Raw genomic sequence first — 14757 nt, 5'->3', positions numbered from 1 at the left:
TGAAATACACAATAGAGCTAGCTAGTTCTAGTGCAATAATTTACTAATAATACATCAGAGTAGTCCAAGAATGTAATAAATCTTTGTTCCTGTGTTGTCTATTAAAGCAGCAGAAGAAACAGAAAAGGGAAGCAACCAAAGCCTGCAAAACATCAGTAATCAGTGAATAACAGACTACCTCATTTCCAGTGGAACATCCAGTTATTTTTAATGTGGTTATTTGAAATGTATCATAGTCAATGATTTTAGAAAATTATTCTATCTAAATGCAGTGGCATCATGCTTTGCCTAGCAATTCATTTAATCCAAATGTGGCGTCAGAGCCTTCTACCAGACACAATAAAGCAGTGCCTTTAAAAAAAAAGCCTGAAACATGTGACCAAAGCCAAACATAGTTTTATTTTTAATATTTACATATACAGAAGCTTTTGCATTAAAAAACCTGAAAACCAAATAATCTGTACATATAATACAGCAATTTAAGTCTTCATGAATAGAATCCTAAATTTTCAAGTCAAATTTAAAATCATTATATTAAATAAACCAGTATTAAAATCCAAAAAATGGAGATGAGGATGAAGAGGAAAATAACGACCACATAACATTTGCATTCTGCCCTTCACATGTATCATTTATGCTTACTGAACATTTGTTCTCAGTGTAACTTGAAAAACCTCCAAATTCTGAGTTTCTTTCACTTGTCTGGAATAACTCCAATAGGGTCTGCAATGGTAAGCTACAAGTGCTTCTCTTCTCATCAGAAACTGACAGTCTATCTGAATTCTTTACACACAACTCCATATTCCTTTTCTGGGTTTCTCTTTTATTCCTTCTCAAGTTAAGGTTCACTTTCCTGTGCAGCTTTCCAGACGGTGAACTGTGGGCAGTGCTGGCAGCTGATGCATTAAGTTCTTTGTTCACAGCAGTATCAGATACCTCAGCCTCCAGAACGACATTGTGCTGCATTTGTTGATGATTATCACATAAATCGTGATGTTTCTTGACAAACGTAGGATTGGCATCTGTTTTTTTCAAACACTTTGCTGGTAGAACTACTGAATTATTTAATTTTCGTTTTTGCTGCATTAAGTTTTTGTCTTTTTCACTAAAATTTGTAACTTGGGTATGAGGATATAAAGTAACCATTCCTTCCTGAAAACACTGCACATTCTTTTTACTTGCATCTGGTTCCAGTATATCTTTGCTGAACGGCTCAGAAGCTCGAGACAAGTTCTCTGTGTACACTTTGTCAGTTTTCTGAAGGGGTGGTTGCATGGAATTTGATGATACAGTCTCTCTTAACTCCACAGCACAGGAGCTATCAGTCTCAATGTTTTCGTTATGAATTCTGAACTTACTTTTTAGTTCTGAAGGTTGTGATGGGTGACAAAGAACTGAACAGAGAGATGCAGAAACAGGGGGAGATACTGGCACAGAATTTGGTTGTACTTCTGCAGGCTGGCGATCGAGTTTGAGCGCCTGCATTGCAGTATCTTTCCAGGAGTAAGTTTTCAGAGCAATGCACTGCCTTTTCAGTCGCTCTTTCAGCTCATCTGATCTGGTTATCTTTCCAATGATAGGAGAAAAACATCCTGTGCCACATTTTGTCCTACAATGAAATTGTTTAAAAAGTCAACAAACATAAAAAGCCCTATGCAATGTAAATCCATATGCAACTTATTCTAGAAAAGCAACTGAACTGACAAAGGAGCTTTTGTTTTTACTCCTCAAGAAAAGATCTATTTAGGGTAGTAACACACTATTTCTGCAGGAGCTGAGTGCCTTATAGTTGTGATGTTTTCCTACTGATTTCTACAGCTCATGAAGTTGTTTTAAAAACACAAGTAGACTAGTATTTCAGTAAATCTCAATTTACAGTGGCATTAAGAACAAAAGAAGTTAGTGAATATAATGCAATGACTATAAATATTTACAAATATTCTGCGATATATACGCACAAAATTAACATGATTTTCTTGATAGGATTTCAAGCCTAACAACTCTGAATATTTTGATATCACAAAAGAAATAAAGACTTGCTTTATTATGCTATCAGTTGTTTGGTTCTATTTGCATTTCCTTTGATTTCACTAAGAATATATTTATTTCTTCATTATTTGCTGTTTTTTAAATAAATAAACAAGAAAGTTACTCCTTATCTCCTGACTCATTTCCAAAAAACTAGAGCAACATTGAATAGTGTTACTGCTTCAGGTAACAAAGATCCTGGCATCTACAGTCCAAGACACCAAACAAACTTTTTTTTATCCTTTCAAGCACTTGAGCTACAAAGAAAGGAACATTTATTTTCTCTGTCCTGCACAGGCAGCACAGAAGCAAAGAGGTTTAGAGCATAGGTGAGAAGTTTATTCACATGCAAGGAGACCAGATTGACTAATCTGCTGTCCTTAGACTACTAAATATGACAGAAAGCATTCAGAGCAAGATGTCCAGACACTGCTGTCATTCTGTCAGCAATATTTCAGTACAGTAGATTTTGTGTTACAGGAGCTGAAGATAAGTAGGACAACTTCTAGCAACTTTCAGTCTCATCTTTCTTTCACTGCACTGTCATCTGCACTTCTAATGTTTTTTATTCCCTAAGTTCTGATTTATAAAACTGATTTGCCACATACAACCTCATTGAAAGTTTTCATTATTTATTTCAGCCTTAAAACCATAAATTTATCCTGTTCTATTGAGATCAGGAGTTTCAGAACTATGTTCAATGTCCTGACTCCTGGAGTCTTCAGAATTTACAACATATAACTCACCTTTTTATTTTTCTTGTATCATCATCTTTGTATGCAACAAACTCATAAGCTAACTTTGAGATTATATCATCAACAACTTTATACTGTGTGCTTTGTGCAAAATTTCGGTGCCGCTCACTTTCTAGATGCTGCAATAAAGAAAAAGCATGAAATAAATCTAATATTACACACATGAATATACAAGTCAATAGTACAAGGAGCAAGCAAATACCATTAATTTACTACCTGCATCGCTAAGACATGAATTACTAGTGCCTTCAGCTATCAGATATGTTGTAATTCTTAATTACTACTTCTAACATGGGAAAAAAATACTAATTTTCTGGTTATTTAGAAAAATATTTAAAAATTAAAAATTATAGATAAACCTCTGGTGATACCACATTAAAGAGATAATGGTATCAAAGCATATACTTGACATTTCACATACTGTTTGCAGATCTTCATATTTCTTCCCACAACATTCACAATATCCTCTCTTTTTTTTGTCCTTCTGAGGAAGTGGAGGAGGCATTCCACAATCCTTTTCACTGTTTATTTTGTTTCTGTTAAGAGAATATTAATGAGTCTTAAACATGGAACTGAGTGCTCAACTTGACCCTCACAGTATATTCATTCTTACTAACTTAAAAAAACCTCCAAAACAAAATTTTATTTCCCCTTAAACTATTTACATTATTTTAGTCAACCCTTAAAAAAAAACCCAAAGACTTATGCATAGATTTAAAATCTAACAAACAAAGCCCAGAAATGTTTACTGCAAGAAGACAGGCAGACCCAGTGGAATTACACATAAGCATAGAACATCCAGGTTAGTACAGATGTACTACTATCACTGACTAAGAATAAAGAATACAAAATTGCTAAACAAATAAAAATCAAAGGACATTTAGAAGTCTCTGTACACAGCTGATAAAATCCAAACTAGAAACAGCAAAAAAAAATTTTAACACCCACCTTTGATTATACATAATTTTGAATATGCTGACCAAAAGCCATTTTGTCCTGTTTTTCTAAGTAAAGGGTAAGTGGGAATGTAAAAGAATGAACCTGAAGTTCTTCCTGGACATGAATATACAAAGAAGTTTTCAACAGCTGCTCCATGATCTTCAGAATCCTCATCTGGGAAGAACTACTGCTTGCTGCAATCCACTATTAAACCACCTAACATTGATATGCCAGCAGTTATGCAAAGTCATCAATCTCTACTTCCTTTCTACTTTGAAGGAATAGTTCCATCTCCCTGTTTTGCCAAAAAATCACTGACAGGTTTTACCAAGTATCTGCATTGACGTAAGCTCAGGACTTTACATCTAAAAATCTCTCTTGAAAAATCTCTAGCTTACAAAGCATAGTATTGTTAACACCCTGCCCCACCATTTCTTGGGTTCTCCAGGACAGGGCACTCTAGTGTGTGCTTTAACTATTACACCAGCCTTCACACCTTCCCTCTGGAAAGGAGTAAAACCCACAGAGAACCAGTAAAGCAGGATAGAAGCAATAGAATGGATCATCTGAACACTGAATAAGCCTGCAGGTCTTGCCCAATGCAGAAACAAGTACAACTAACAACTTTGATTCAGAAAATTTTTCTCCCAGGTAAAGGCAAAACAATTGAACATTCCCCTCTCTCTCTCCCAAAACTGACATTGGTCACAATCACCGGCTGAGCATGAAACATTTTCCCACCTAAATGTCTGTTTGGTATGTGCCCAACTGAAATATTAATTAGGAATTCAAACATAAATCCTGAAAATTTTAATAAACCATACTCCTTAATCAATCTAAACAAAAACTGTGTTTTTGGTTTTTTAATGCTTTAAAAAGAATGGGCCTTTCCAACATCCTCTGAAGAGACACAACAAGAAATTACTTTAATACAGCACTAACCTTGCAATATATGGTTTTTGCATTTTCATTCTACTACCTTCCTTGCAATTAAAAAAAAACAAAACAAACAACAAAAACCACAAAAACAAACAAAAAACCAAAAAAGCATCAAGGCAATAACAGCTGAAACCTCTAACACTGTGTTATGGTCAAGACTGGACAGAACAGTGGAGAAGCCACTTAATAGAGAGAACAGGTATCACAGCTAAGTAAGTTTTCAGCCCCAAGGACAGAAAAGTAGCAACTTACTAAATATAGAAAGGTCCACATAGAACAAATCTACTCTTCACTTAAATATATTTAGTCTCTCACATGAATCAATTTTAGAAGTCAATGAAAAAACCTAGGTAGAAACAAATTTAAAACTCCACACTGACTCAGAAAAACTAGTTAATTAAGGCTCTTAATTAGTTTCAAATAATAAAATTCATTTTTTGCTTAAGTTCTAACTGCATCTGTAGTACTCAAATAGAGCCTGAATGCCAAAATGTACCACAAACATTTGCTGCAGAGCCAGCTGCAATTCTACTGGGCAGCTGGCATGCACTTTTCATCTTTGAAGAGTTCAAGCAATATTAGCAGTCTACCTAATTGTTATACGTTATCAACAATATACGCTCTTTATCAACAATGGTTATCAACACCATAATTGAGTATCACTGCTTTAATAAATTCAACTACTTATTTCAGCACTACAAAGACACAGTCTTAAGAAACCCACTTCCTGTGAAATACTTACTGAACAGCATATCCAAGATGAGGAAAGAGAAGAAACCAGTGGGAGAAAGGTAAACAAAAAATCTTATGCTGAGCCACAGTGAAAGGGGAAGGCCACATTTTTGGATGCATGCACCTATATGTCCCAAAAAAGGACTAAAAACAGGATAAAGAGGGCACAGATAGAGAGAGAGACACCAACAATGCAGAAAATATATCAGACAAGACAGGGCTCATAGTATTAAATAGCACAGAAAAATAGAAGACAAACAATTATTTTAAAACACAATCAGCTATGGAACAATTTAGAGAACAATCCTTTCCTCTATCCACACCTCAATAAAATAAAGTTTTCAACAAACCTTTCCTTAGGCTGAGTTTGCTTTTGACCAGAAGGATATTTCTTCTCCACCTCAAATGGACTATATGGCTTTGGAACACAATAGTTCAGAAATGGAAAATTCAGTAACTGCAGATAAAATGGTCGGTACTGGCTGTATTGAGACAAAACAAGGGCATGAGAACCATCAAAAATGAAAAAAAAAAAAAAAAAAAAGCTTATTTGCATACATTACTCCAGGTCCAAAATCTTGAAAAAATGTTTCTCTTTTACATACACAGAATGCTAAGCAGACAAATATCTTAGAATAAGTCGTTCATTCCTTTTTTGATACTTGCCTTCAGTTTCAACAGCTGTTTTAAATGTTACTTGGGATATGACTTGTGTGCCTATTAGTTGTTGTGAGTTGGGTAACCAATAAACCCAAGAATTTGGACAATAGTGCATTTGTGGTCCTGAGAAGTAGCTACAGCAGTTCCCAACATTCAATGCTTTTTAAAAAATGTATTATTTGGTCATTTTCTTTTTAAAAAATTAGTCAATCCACCATTCAAAATATAAGAACTGACTTTTTCATTTTTCAGAAAAATAGTATTCCTGTACATCACTGTACTTTCAGAGATACCAGAACTAGTAACCATACCAATGCTCTGAAGAGATTAAGAACTTTTAAAATAGGACATGTCAAAAGTTCCCATATTGAATAACTACTTGACTGAAATGCTGATGACAGAGTTCAGTCTGACTTTTTCCCCACATTACTATTATAAGCTACCGAGGCAGAACTGTAAGAGAAAGTCTGGAAAACAAAACAGCAACAGCAAAACATCACCTTCTGATTCTGAACTGTTACTTATATTGTAAACATTAAAAACCATTATGTTTCAAATGTTTAGTATTCCACTACATTGTGAAATTCACATATATTTATATACAAATTCCTTACAAATCTGTTGATCCAATTCTCCCCACTATCCTCATGTTCCTCATGCCTATTGCACCAATTCACAGTGTACAACCAGGCTGAGATCTCTTTTTTCAATTCAGGAAAATATCACAAGAAATCAGGTGAAAGAACTTAGTGCTTCTAAACAATATCAAAACTCAGAAGTTAGTTAGGAATTTAAAGGTGCAAATTATGATGTGCAGAACCAAACTATTTTTACAATTCATTGTTTTCTCAACTTCTGGCTAAATGGCATTTTCTTACACAATAAAGACTGATAGGACCAGAAATCTGAAATCTTCCAAGACTGAACTACAGGAGTGGAATTCAGTATGTAGTTTCACTGGTCTTTTTGGGCTACAGGATTTGGATCTAAGGAAAGAGGCAAAGGTTCTGGATTTCCTTTCATTTCTTGGTAGGAAGTAACCCAAAGAATCACTCTCATGATCTACAAACTAGAGTTACCTGTTAACTTGCCCCTTCTATCACCTACTGCAAATATTCCCTTCTATACTACTACTTGCTCAATCTCATTTGGTGGCTGAAGACATTTGTATGTACCTTTAAGTGGGCAGTACACTTCACATCTGAAGACATGAAGGTGAAAGCAATTGAGATTTAAGGACACACCCCCTCAAGTAATTCTGAATTACTCAGTTTGAGAATTACATTACTAAAAACATGAAGAGAACACTTACCGACTCCTATCTTCCACCCTGATAAATGGACTTTTCAGTCTACCTGCTCAAAGGGGGAGAAAAGGAAATCAATAGAGAATTACTTCTCATCATTTATCAAGTTGCTCCAGTAGTTTAATAAATAAGAAGATTTTCTTTTAGAACTCATTATGTACTGGTTTTGACAAACTCTTGATTTCCACAAAGTTTCTCTACATGCTTCTCTTGGACATACAAACTGCAGTATATTTGACCACAGGAGAATTGCAGCACATTTTTAAGCATTCACAAAATAAGTCAAGCCAGAAACCTCTACAATTATTGAAGTACTTACTTTTTGACTTTTGAGCAGTAACTTGTTTTCCCTATTAAAAAAAAGAGAGATGGTATAAAATCCCTTTATTATTCTGCACTGTACTTAAAGATTTAGCTGTAGATAATTTAAGTTATGAGAGTCTCCCTGAGTTAATCATGACTTCATATACTCATGATGAATTTTTCAGGAAACTAAGCCCATTAGTACTTTGAACAAGATAACATGTTTCGCAAAGACTGCACGGAAAAAAATAAGTGCTTTCCTTCAGATGCCTCAATTTATTTTTTCTAGAAGCAAATCTAAACAAAGAAACCCAGAAAGGAAAATTTATAGACTTGCTCTCTTGACCCCAAACACCTTGCCATAGTTGAAAGTTCAGTCTTTAATACAGACAACATTTTTATGACACTTTGTAAATTCTAATTAACTGCAAGCTGCAAAATGCCACCAAAATTTGTAGGACAGCAAGTATCTCCAGTTAAAACAATTATTTTCATTTGAATGGATTTACACAGGCTGTATCTCTTATTATTTTCAGCAATGAAAACTAAAATTTAGAGGAATACTTTGTCTTCAGAAAGACGTCTACACTCAAGCATCAGCTGTTAAATGTAATTGATTCTGGTAAAAGTACAAACTCATTTCATACTATTTGAAACAAACCTCACAAACACAGGGATAATTTGGCAGAGGATTTTACGTGGTCTTGAGAATATGACTAGCAAGTATTACATTCCAAAACAATGTAACACATGCTGTGTAGTTTGGTTCCATTTACTTATAAGGCCCCATGGCTAAACTAGACAATTGTGCAAATTACAAAGTAACTGCATATGGAGCAAACAGGAGCTACAAGCTTTAATGCCTCACTACATCATAAACTAAAAACCTGAAAAAAGGGAATTTTCACTCGCCGGCTCCACATACTCGGCAAAATAGCTTCAAGAAGCTTTATACTCATTGTCTATGAAGGAAGGATTGTAGATTCCTTATAGAGACAGCTTCATCAGGAAACACAACTATGATTTTCCAAAATAGAAGAATTTCCAATTACTCTATCACAGGCAATATTACACAAGACAAGGTAGCCACCACCATCACACTAAAACAACAATACATTTTCATTTTTGACAATTACTTATGAGGCAGGCAGAATGGAAATTTCAGACAGTTCAGCTCTTCTGACTCTTAGGTATCTTTTGCAAGAGCACAGCTCTACACACTACAGAATTAATACTACTAAATGTTATTTTTAAATAACATTGAAATACACAACAAATACTTTGTAACAAATACTTTGTATTACCAAAGATGGTTTTTAAATCAATCCACAAGACATACAAGTCTGTGAAAAACTGAAAATGATAAATACTTTCAATAAAATAAAATCTACAAGCTTGGCAGCAGGCAGTACTTAGTACTTTAGTACTTAGTGTTTTCTTAGTTAATGAAACAAATGACAATTTTACAAATGGCAGAGAGGCACTTACCACATCTTTAGAAGAGCTGCCTGCTCTTTTGATTAGATAGAGCTCCCTTTTCTTTTGTTCAATGCAATTCTTAACATCTGGCAAAAAGTGGGAGAATGATACTCAGTTGACTTAATTTTTGACTGTTTGACATAACTTAGTATATCGAATTCAACAAAAGAACAGTAAAATGAGTGTTACACATTCAAGTCAGGCTTCATTTAATAAAAATATTTACCATCAATATGAAGTATCTTCACTCCCCAACTCAGGGCATTGGACAGTATACTACCAGAGGGGATTAAGTCCTGCAAGCAATATTAGTATAATATTACTAAAGTATTAGTAATTTTAAATACCACATAGTAATTACTTAAAAAAATTACAAATATACTATGTATTAAGAAAGCTGAGATTAAAATGCAGATGCTTTGCTTCAAGTCAAAAGAATACTCTTCTAGACTCCTCTTCTGTCTCTCTCTGTATTACAGCACCTCACCATCAAAAGAATACATTTAACCTTCAGAAAACCAAACCTATTTTTTATGGTCACATTTTATAGTAAGATTTGAAGACAGTGAAGTTAATATATAACTTCATGAGCACCTCTCAAATGCTAGCTATATTAGCAAACCTGACAAATTTTACTACTCGTCTTAAGACTCCACAGACTTTCAATTCTTCAGGAAGTACCCAGAAAACACACCTGACACTTCATTTGGGACAATCCCTCAACTTCTGCTGAGCATTCCATGATTGACTTCTCTCTAAAACCACTAAGACCACTTTTGCTACTGCTTGTTTTCTAGAAAAACAAACCACCAAGGTTCTGAAGCACAAGTTCGTTGATTATTTGGCTTACCTGTTCTTTGATTGCTTTTTCAACCAAGGACTTTCCTCTGCTCATACGTATCTATGTTAAAACAGAAACACATTTGTAGTGAAGAGAGATAATATACATTGCTCTTAACAAATACATATGTTAGCCAACAGGGTCTCCTGTTCATTCTACCACTGGTTTTTCAATTACGTACATTTTTCTTACGAGTTACGGTTAATACAGTCAAAATGAAAAAAACCCAAAACCAAAACAACCCCAATAACTAATAATTTTCAGCCAAAAAGGCCACTGCAATGTGGAGTGTAGTGCTGGAACAAAGCAGATGGTGGGAATAAGCAGTCAGTGACACCCACCAAAAGATGAGGTTTCATCAGCTGGGCTTGTGAAAATTATAGTCATGAATATAATCAGAGCCTCAGCCTTATCCCCTGCTTTTCTATGACCAGTGCATTTCCTTTTACTACTTTTTGCTGTTTATTCATAACGAGATGTCTTAACCTATCCAGGTTGTTTGTAAAATTAAGTGACCTCACTCATGCAATACAAAGACCAGCCTGCAGCCTGGTTGTGTTTCTAAATAAGCACCCTATATATAGTACAGCTAATTATTTTCAACTGTATTTTGAAAGAACACAAGACTTGCACATGTAAGAAACTTCACATAAACCTGCATAAATTCAGATACTAACTCTTGCAATTAATGTGATCCCCTAAGAAAGGGCTCAGAAAAAATTTATATTCATAATGCTCAATTTAAATTATTTCCTACTACTACCAGAGTGTGTTTCTGCAGATATCAGCATTAACAACATCAAAGCAATCAGATTTTAATAGGCTATGTTGCTAAAGAGACAGGAATCACTGGATGTCATCAACTGCCTGATCCAGCTGTCAAACATGACATCAGTGTTTTAAGTGAGATATACTACATTAGAACATATTTTAGTGTACTCTGCTTATTTGCAAAAATGGATCCTTTGTAAAATTACTTTCAAAAAATTTCCCGAATTAGTTTGAATTAGTTAACAATCTAGCCTGAATAAATTTAAAAGAATACTTGAAAGAAAAGCCCTTATTCACCCAAGGAACTGCTGCCACCTTTAGGAAACAAAATAGGAGAAAAATTTTAAGAGCATATTCTATGGATTGCACATGAGTTGCAGAATTATTGCTAAGAAACTTACTGTATCTACTATCTTAAACGAACTTCCATCATGTCGATCTTTTCGGCTGCTAGGATGAGGTGAACCATTTCCTCCATTAGGTGCAGATTCTGGACTAGGAACAGGAGAAATCTGGCCAAGAGCTGGTGCAAATTTTGCCTCCTTTTTATTAGTCACTAGATAGTTGATATCTTTGCTAAGAAAACTATCCACTCTCTAAATATAAAGATAAAAGGCAAATAATTATCTCAGGACAATAGACCAGTAACTCAATTTTACATAGAATATTTTAAAGGAAAGTGATAAAACCACTAAAATTAACTTCAAAAACACTGAGTTAACAAGAAAATATTTTTTAAATACCTGGATGACAATTAAGTTGTACTAGCATCTTACCAGTCATGAATTCTAATTTCAAGTTTTTAAATTTTGTAATCATTATCAAAACAGCTTTGCTTTGTTTTAATGATAACTATTTTTCATTATCTACCTGTAATACTTTCCAATTACAAGAATGCAAACACTGCATTAAGGAATAGCAGACTAATTTAAGGAAAAAAATTCTCTCTAATTTTAGTAAACAGAAATTACACAGAAGCATTCAGATAAACTTAAAGGCAAGTGTTTGCAACTGTAATTTACAATCTACAAGAAACTGTAATTTACTGAGTTTAGAACCAGCAGAAAAACTAAAATTTCAGGATAGCTACCATGTTTCACACCTACTGTTTTCATAGCACTTCTCAAAAAAGTAAAGTCTTAAGTAGGTTCATATTCTCATACTCAGGAATATAAAAATGTGTTTATTCTACACTTATTCTCATTTCGCTCCTTCAGTCTTTTTCATTGCTAATCACAGAGCAATCAACAGCTATCTGCCTTGTAATTTCATAGTTTGAGGTATTTTCCTCTTTTCCACTAGTCAGAGTGGAAAGCACAAATCACCTTGAAACTGTGACTTCCAATTCTGCTCTATGTATCTTTTACAGAAACAGGATATACAGAGAGAGGCACTTCTAAGTGCACTCCACACAAGTAACAAGGGAACATGTGGTAATTGATCATGACACCTTGAGCACCTCAGGTTGAGGCATTTACTCCTCAGAATAAGACAAAAAAAAATTTCCTTTTCAGTCTCCGAGTTCTGACCTTACTTTTCACATATGAAGTCCTAAATTCTGGTTTAGAGAGAAAGACAAATGACAGCATGCACTTCTTTGATGTTAAATGTAAAACAATGCACTTATCTCAAAACTGTGTTATTGGTATTCTTTACTGGCACTATGGTTACAGACAGCACCTTGATTTACAAGCACCAATTTCAAAGCTGCTCAGTGTCCCTCTGAGGTCAAAGAAGCATTGCCAATGCAAGGTTCAGAACAGCTAGCAATTTAAGCAGATCCCTTCTGCCTCTGTGCTTAAAAGGTGTTTAGTAATATGCAGTTAGTATTATTATTACATCCTGTATTTGCTTGGATCAAACAGTTCCTTCCATACAGAAAGGAGAATTAGGAAAAAGAGTTAGTAAGACACTTATAAAATTATTATATAAATAAGAGTATTCAAAAACACTAAGATAGTCTGTGCAAAAATTAGTTTGTGAGGTTACTGACTTACAGAAAACAAACACAAAACTCTTTCTTTAATCTCTTTAGGTTCAGCTGAACACTGTTAGTTGTAACATGTAAACATGTCAATACAGCACAGAAGAAAAATCACCTCAAACAATGAAATCTAATACATTTGGATAAAATTTTAAGCCAGGTGAATAATCAATTGAAAACTAAATTTCCTCGTAAGAACTTTTGTTCCAATCAGTAAAGCAGCTTAAGAACCCACAGAATCATTTGTTGACAAGTGCTTTGTTTGTATTGAAGTTTAAAGACAAAAACAGAAAAATAAGACCCCATCTTAGATAACTACAAGTAACATTAAAGTGCAGTTACTAAGAACACAAAATGGCATTACACATGCACTTTTTCTTCCAGGTTCATATAAGTCTCTGTTATTAACTTACCCCTCCCAGCTCTTTGAGGTCCTTTCCTAACTTTTCAGAGATCACATTTGATGGGATATCGAGGTAAAACACCTTCCCAGTGAGTGGCCTAAATTTGAGTTTCTCTGGCTTTCCTGTGCCTTTTTTCACATTCTTCAGGGAAGATCTTATCTTTTCTGTTTTTGCTTGTACTCCATCTGCTGGAAAAAAACAAACAAACAAAAATGTAAACAGAACTGGACTTTGATTTTATTTCTGAAAGGGAAAATTCTTAAATTATGGAAATGGATGGAGCAAGCTTCCATAGAATGGCTTGGGCTGGAAGGGACCTCAGAGATCATCTAGTTTCAACCTGCCTGCCATAAACAGGGACACCTTTCACTAGGTTGCTTAAAGCACAATTCCACATATTGGTTTTACACTGGTTTTTCTGACTTACTCCTAGTTGCTTCTCTCTTAGAGAAGCTCAAGACAATGAGAGCTGCTACAGGAAGTGAGTGGGCCTCTACTGGAGACAAAAAGGCAACATGCACAACAATCCCTGTGTTAAGTACTCCTCTCCCTGAAACAGTTTTAGGAAAGGAAGCAGAACAACTTTTTATGCTGCACAATGCTCTAAGTAAGGTTTATGAGCACACTAAATAACGCAGGGACAGCAGTCAGTTTTGTAGGATCTGGAAGATAAACACCTAGAAAAATATGAAAATGAAGATACACAGGTTGGTGTAACTGATCCAGAATCTAAACAGAAAAGATGGATGATAAGCAAGCGTGCAAGGAAAATTCTGTAGATGATCACGGATCAAATATGGTGTTATGCTCACCACACACATGCCAGGGCCGTTCGAAAATTAACACTCCAAACACCGGAATTAATATTGGAGCCCGCATATTAAACCTCTCAGGGATAATCAAAAGTTTGGATTAGATTGGTTAGCAGGACTGCAATAGCAGTGAAGAGTCTCTCTCGCAAAGGGGGCGCGTTCCCACACCCCGGGCCTAAGGAGCCCCCATACAAATACGAGGGAAGCCTGCCCGGGGGCGGCGAGAGCAGCTCGCCAGGCAGCAGCCCGACCATTTCCCACACACTGGGGCACGTTTCCACGTTTAACTCCCCAAGCCACGCCACGGCCCTTCCAGCCGCCCCCGCCCGCAGCGCCGGCCCGAGGGCGGCTGGGCCCGGAGCCGGCACGAGGCGGGCGGCGGCGCCTCACAGCCCAGCCGGGATGGCGGCCCCGGCCAAGAAAGGCCCGAACGGCGGCAGCTGCCCCGCGCTGCCCACAGCCCCCCGCCGCTTACAGGGACGCGCTCCTTCGTCGGCGGCCTCGGCAGCGCTCGGCTTCATCTTCCCGCGGAGTCACATCGTGCCGTGCTCCGCTCCGTCGGCACCCCCGATCGGCTCAGCCGCCCCGCGCCGCCTTCCCGCCTCGGCACGGCGGCTCTGCGCCCTCACCAACTGCCCGCGCGGGCCGGCCCCGCCCCGAGGGGCGGGCGGAAGGCGAGCGGGGACGGAGCCGGGGCACGGAGCCGGGACGGAGCCGGGGCACGGAGCTCGGAGCTCGGCGGCCTTGGCTCGGGCGGCGGGGGAGGAGTGGCGGGGTTCTGCTCTCCTCGCACAGCCCGGGCCG

At 36.6% G+C, this 14757-nt stretch overlaps 1 protein-coding gene across 3 annotated transcripts; it reads right to left on the bottom strand.

Annotated features, from left to right (window-relative positions):
* Positions 1–378: 378 nt before the first annotated feature.
* On the bottom strand, positions 379–14742 carry DBF4 (DBF4-CDC7 kinase regulatory subunit). 3 transcript variants are annotated; one of them, XM_079300056.1, is made up of 12 exons: positions 14429–14742; positions 13151–13329; positions 11155–11349; positions 9992–10042; positions 9368–9437; positions 9151–9227; positions 7679–7709; positions 7366–7408; positions 5744–5875; positions 3205–3319; positions 2775–2902; positions 379–1609 (listed from the first exon to the last, which is right to left on the bottom strand). In XM_079300056.1, exons 1-12 carry the CDS (start codon positions 14472–14474, stop codon positions 550–552), a joined length of 2127 nt encoding a protein of 708 aa, XP_079156182.1. In that variant the 5' UTR covers positions 14475–14742; the 3' UTR covers positions 379–549. The 3 variants fall into 3 exon arrangements, with proteins under 3 accessions (XP_079156182.1, XP_079156181.1, XP_079156183.1); XM_079300055.1 differs by having other exon boundaries at positions 381–1609; positions 7366–7411; positions 14429–14606; XM_079300057.1 differs by having other exon boundaries at positions 381–1609; positions 7366–7411; positions 13151–13326; positions 14429–14593.
* Positions 14743–14757: the final 15 nt, after the last annotated feature.

Source organism: Erithacus rubecula, assembly GCF_903797595.1.
Source record: "Erithacus rubecula genome assembly, chromosome: 3".
Classification (NCBI taxonomy): Eukaryota; Metazoa; Chordata; class Aves; order Passeriformes; family Muscicapidae; genus Erithacus; species Erithacus rubecula.
This window is presented reverse-complemented; position numbering and strand designations above follow the sequence as displayed.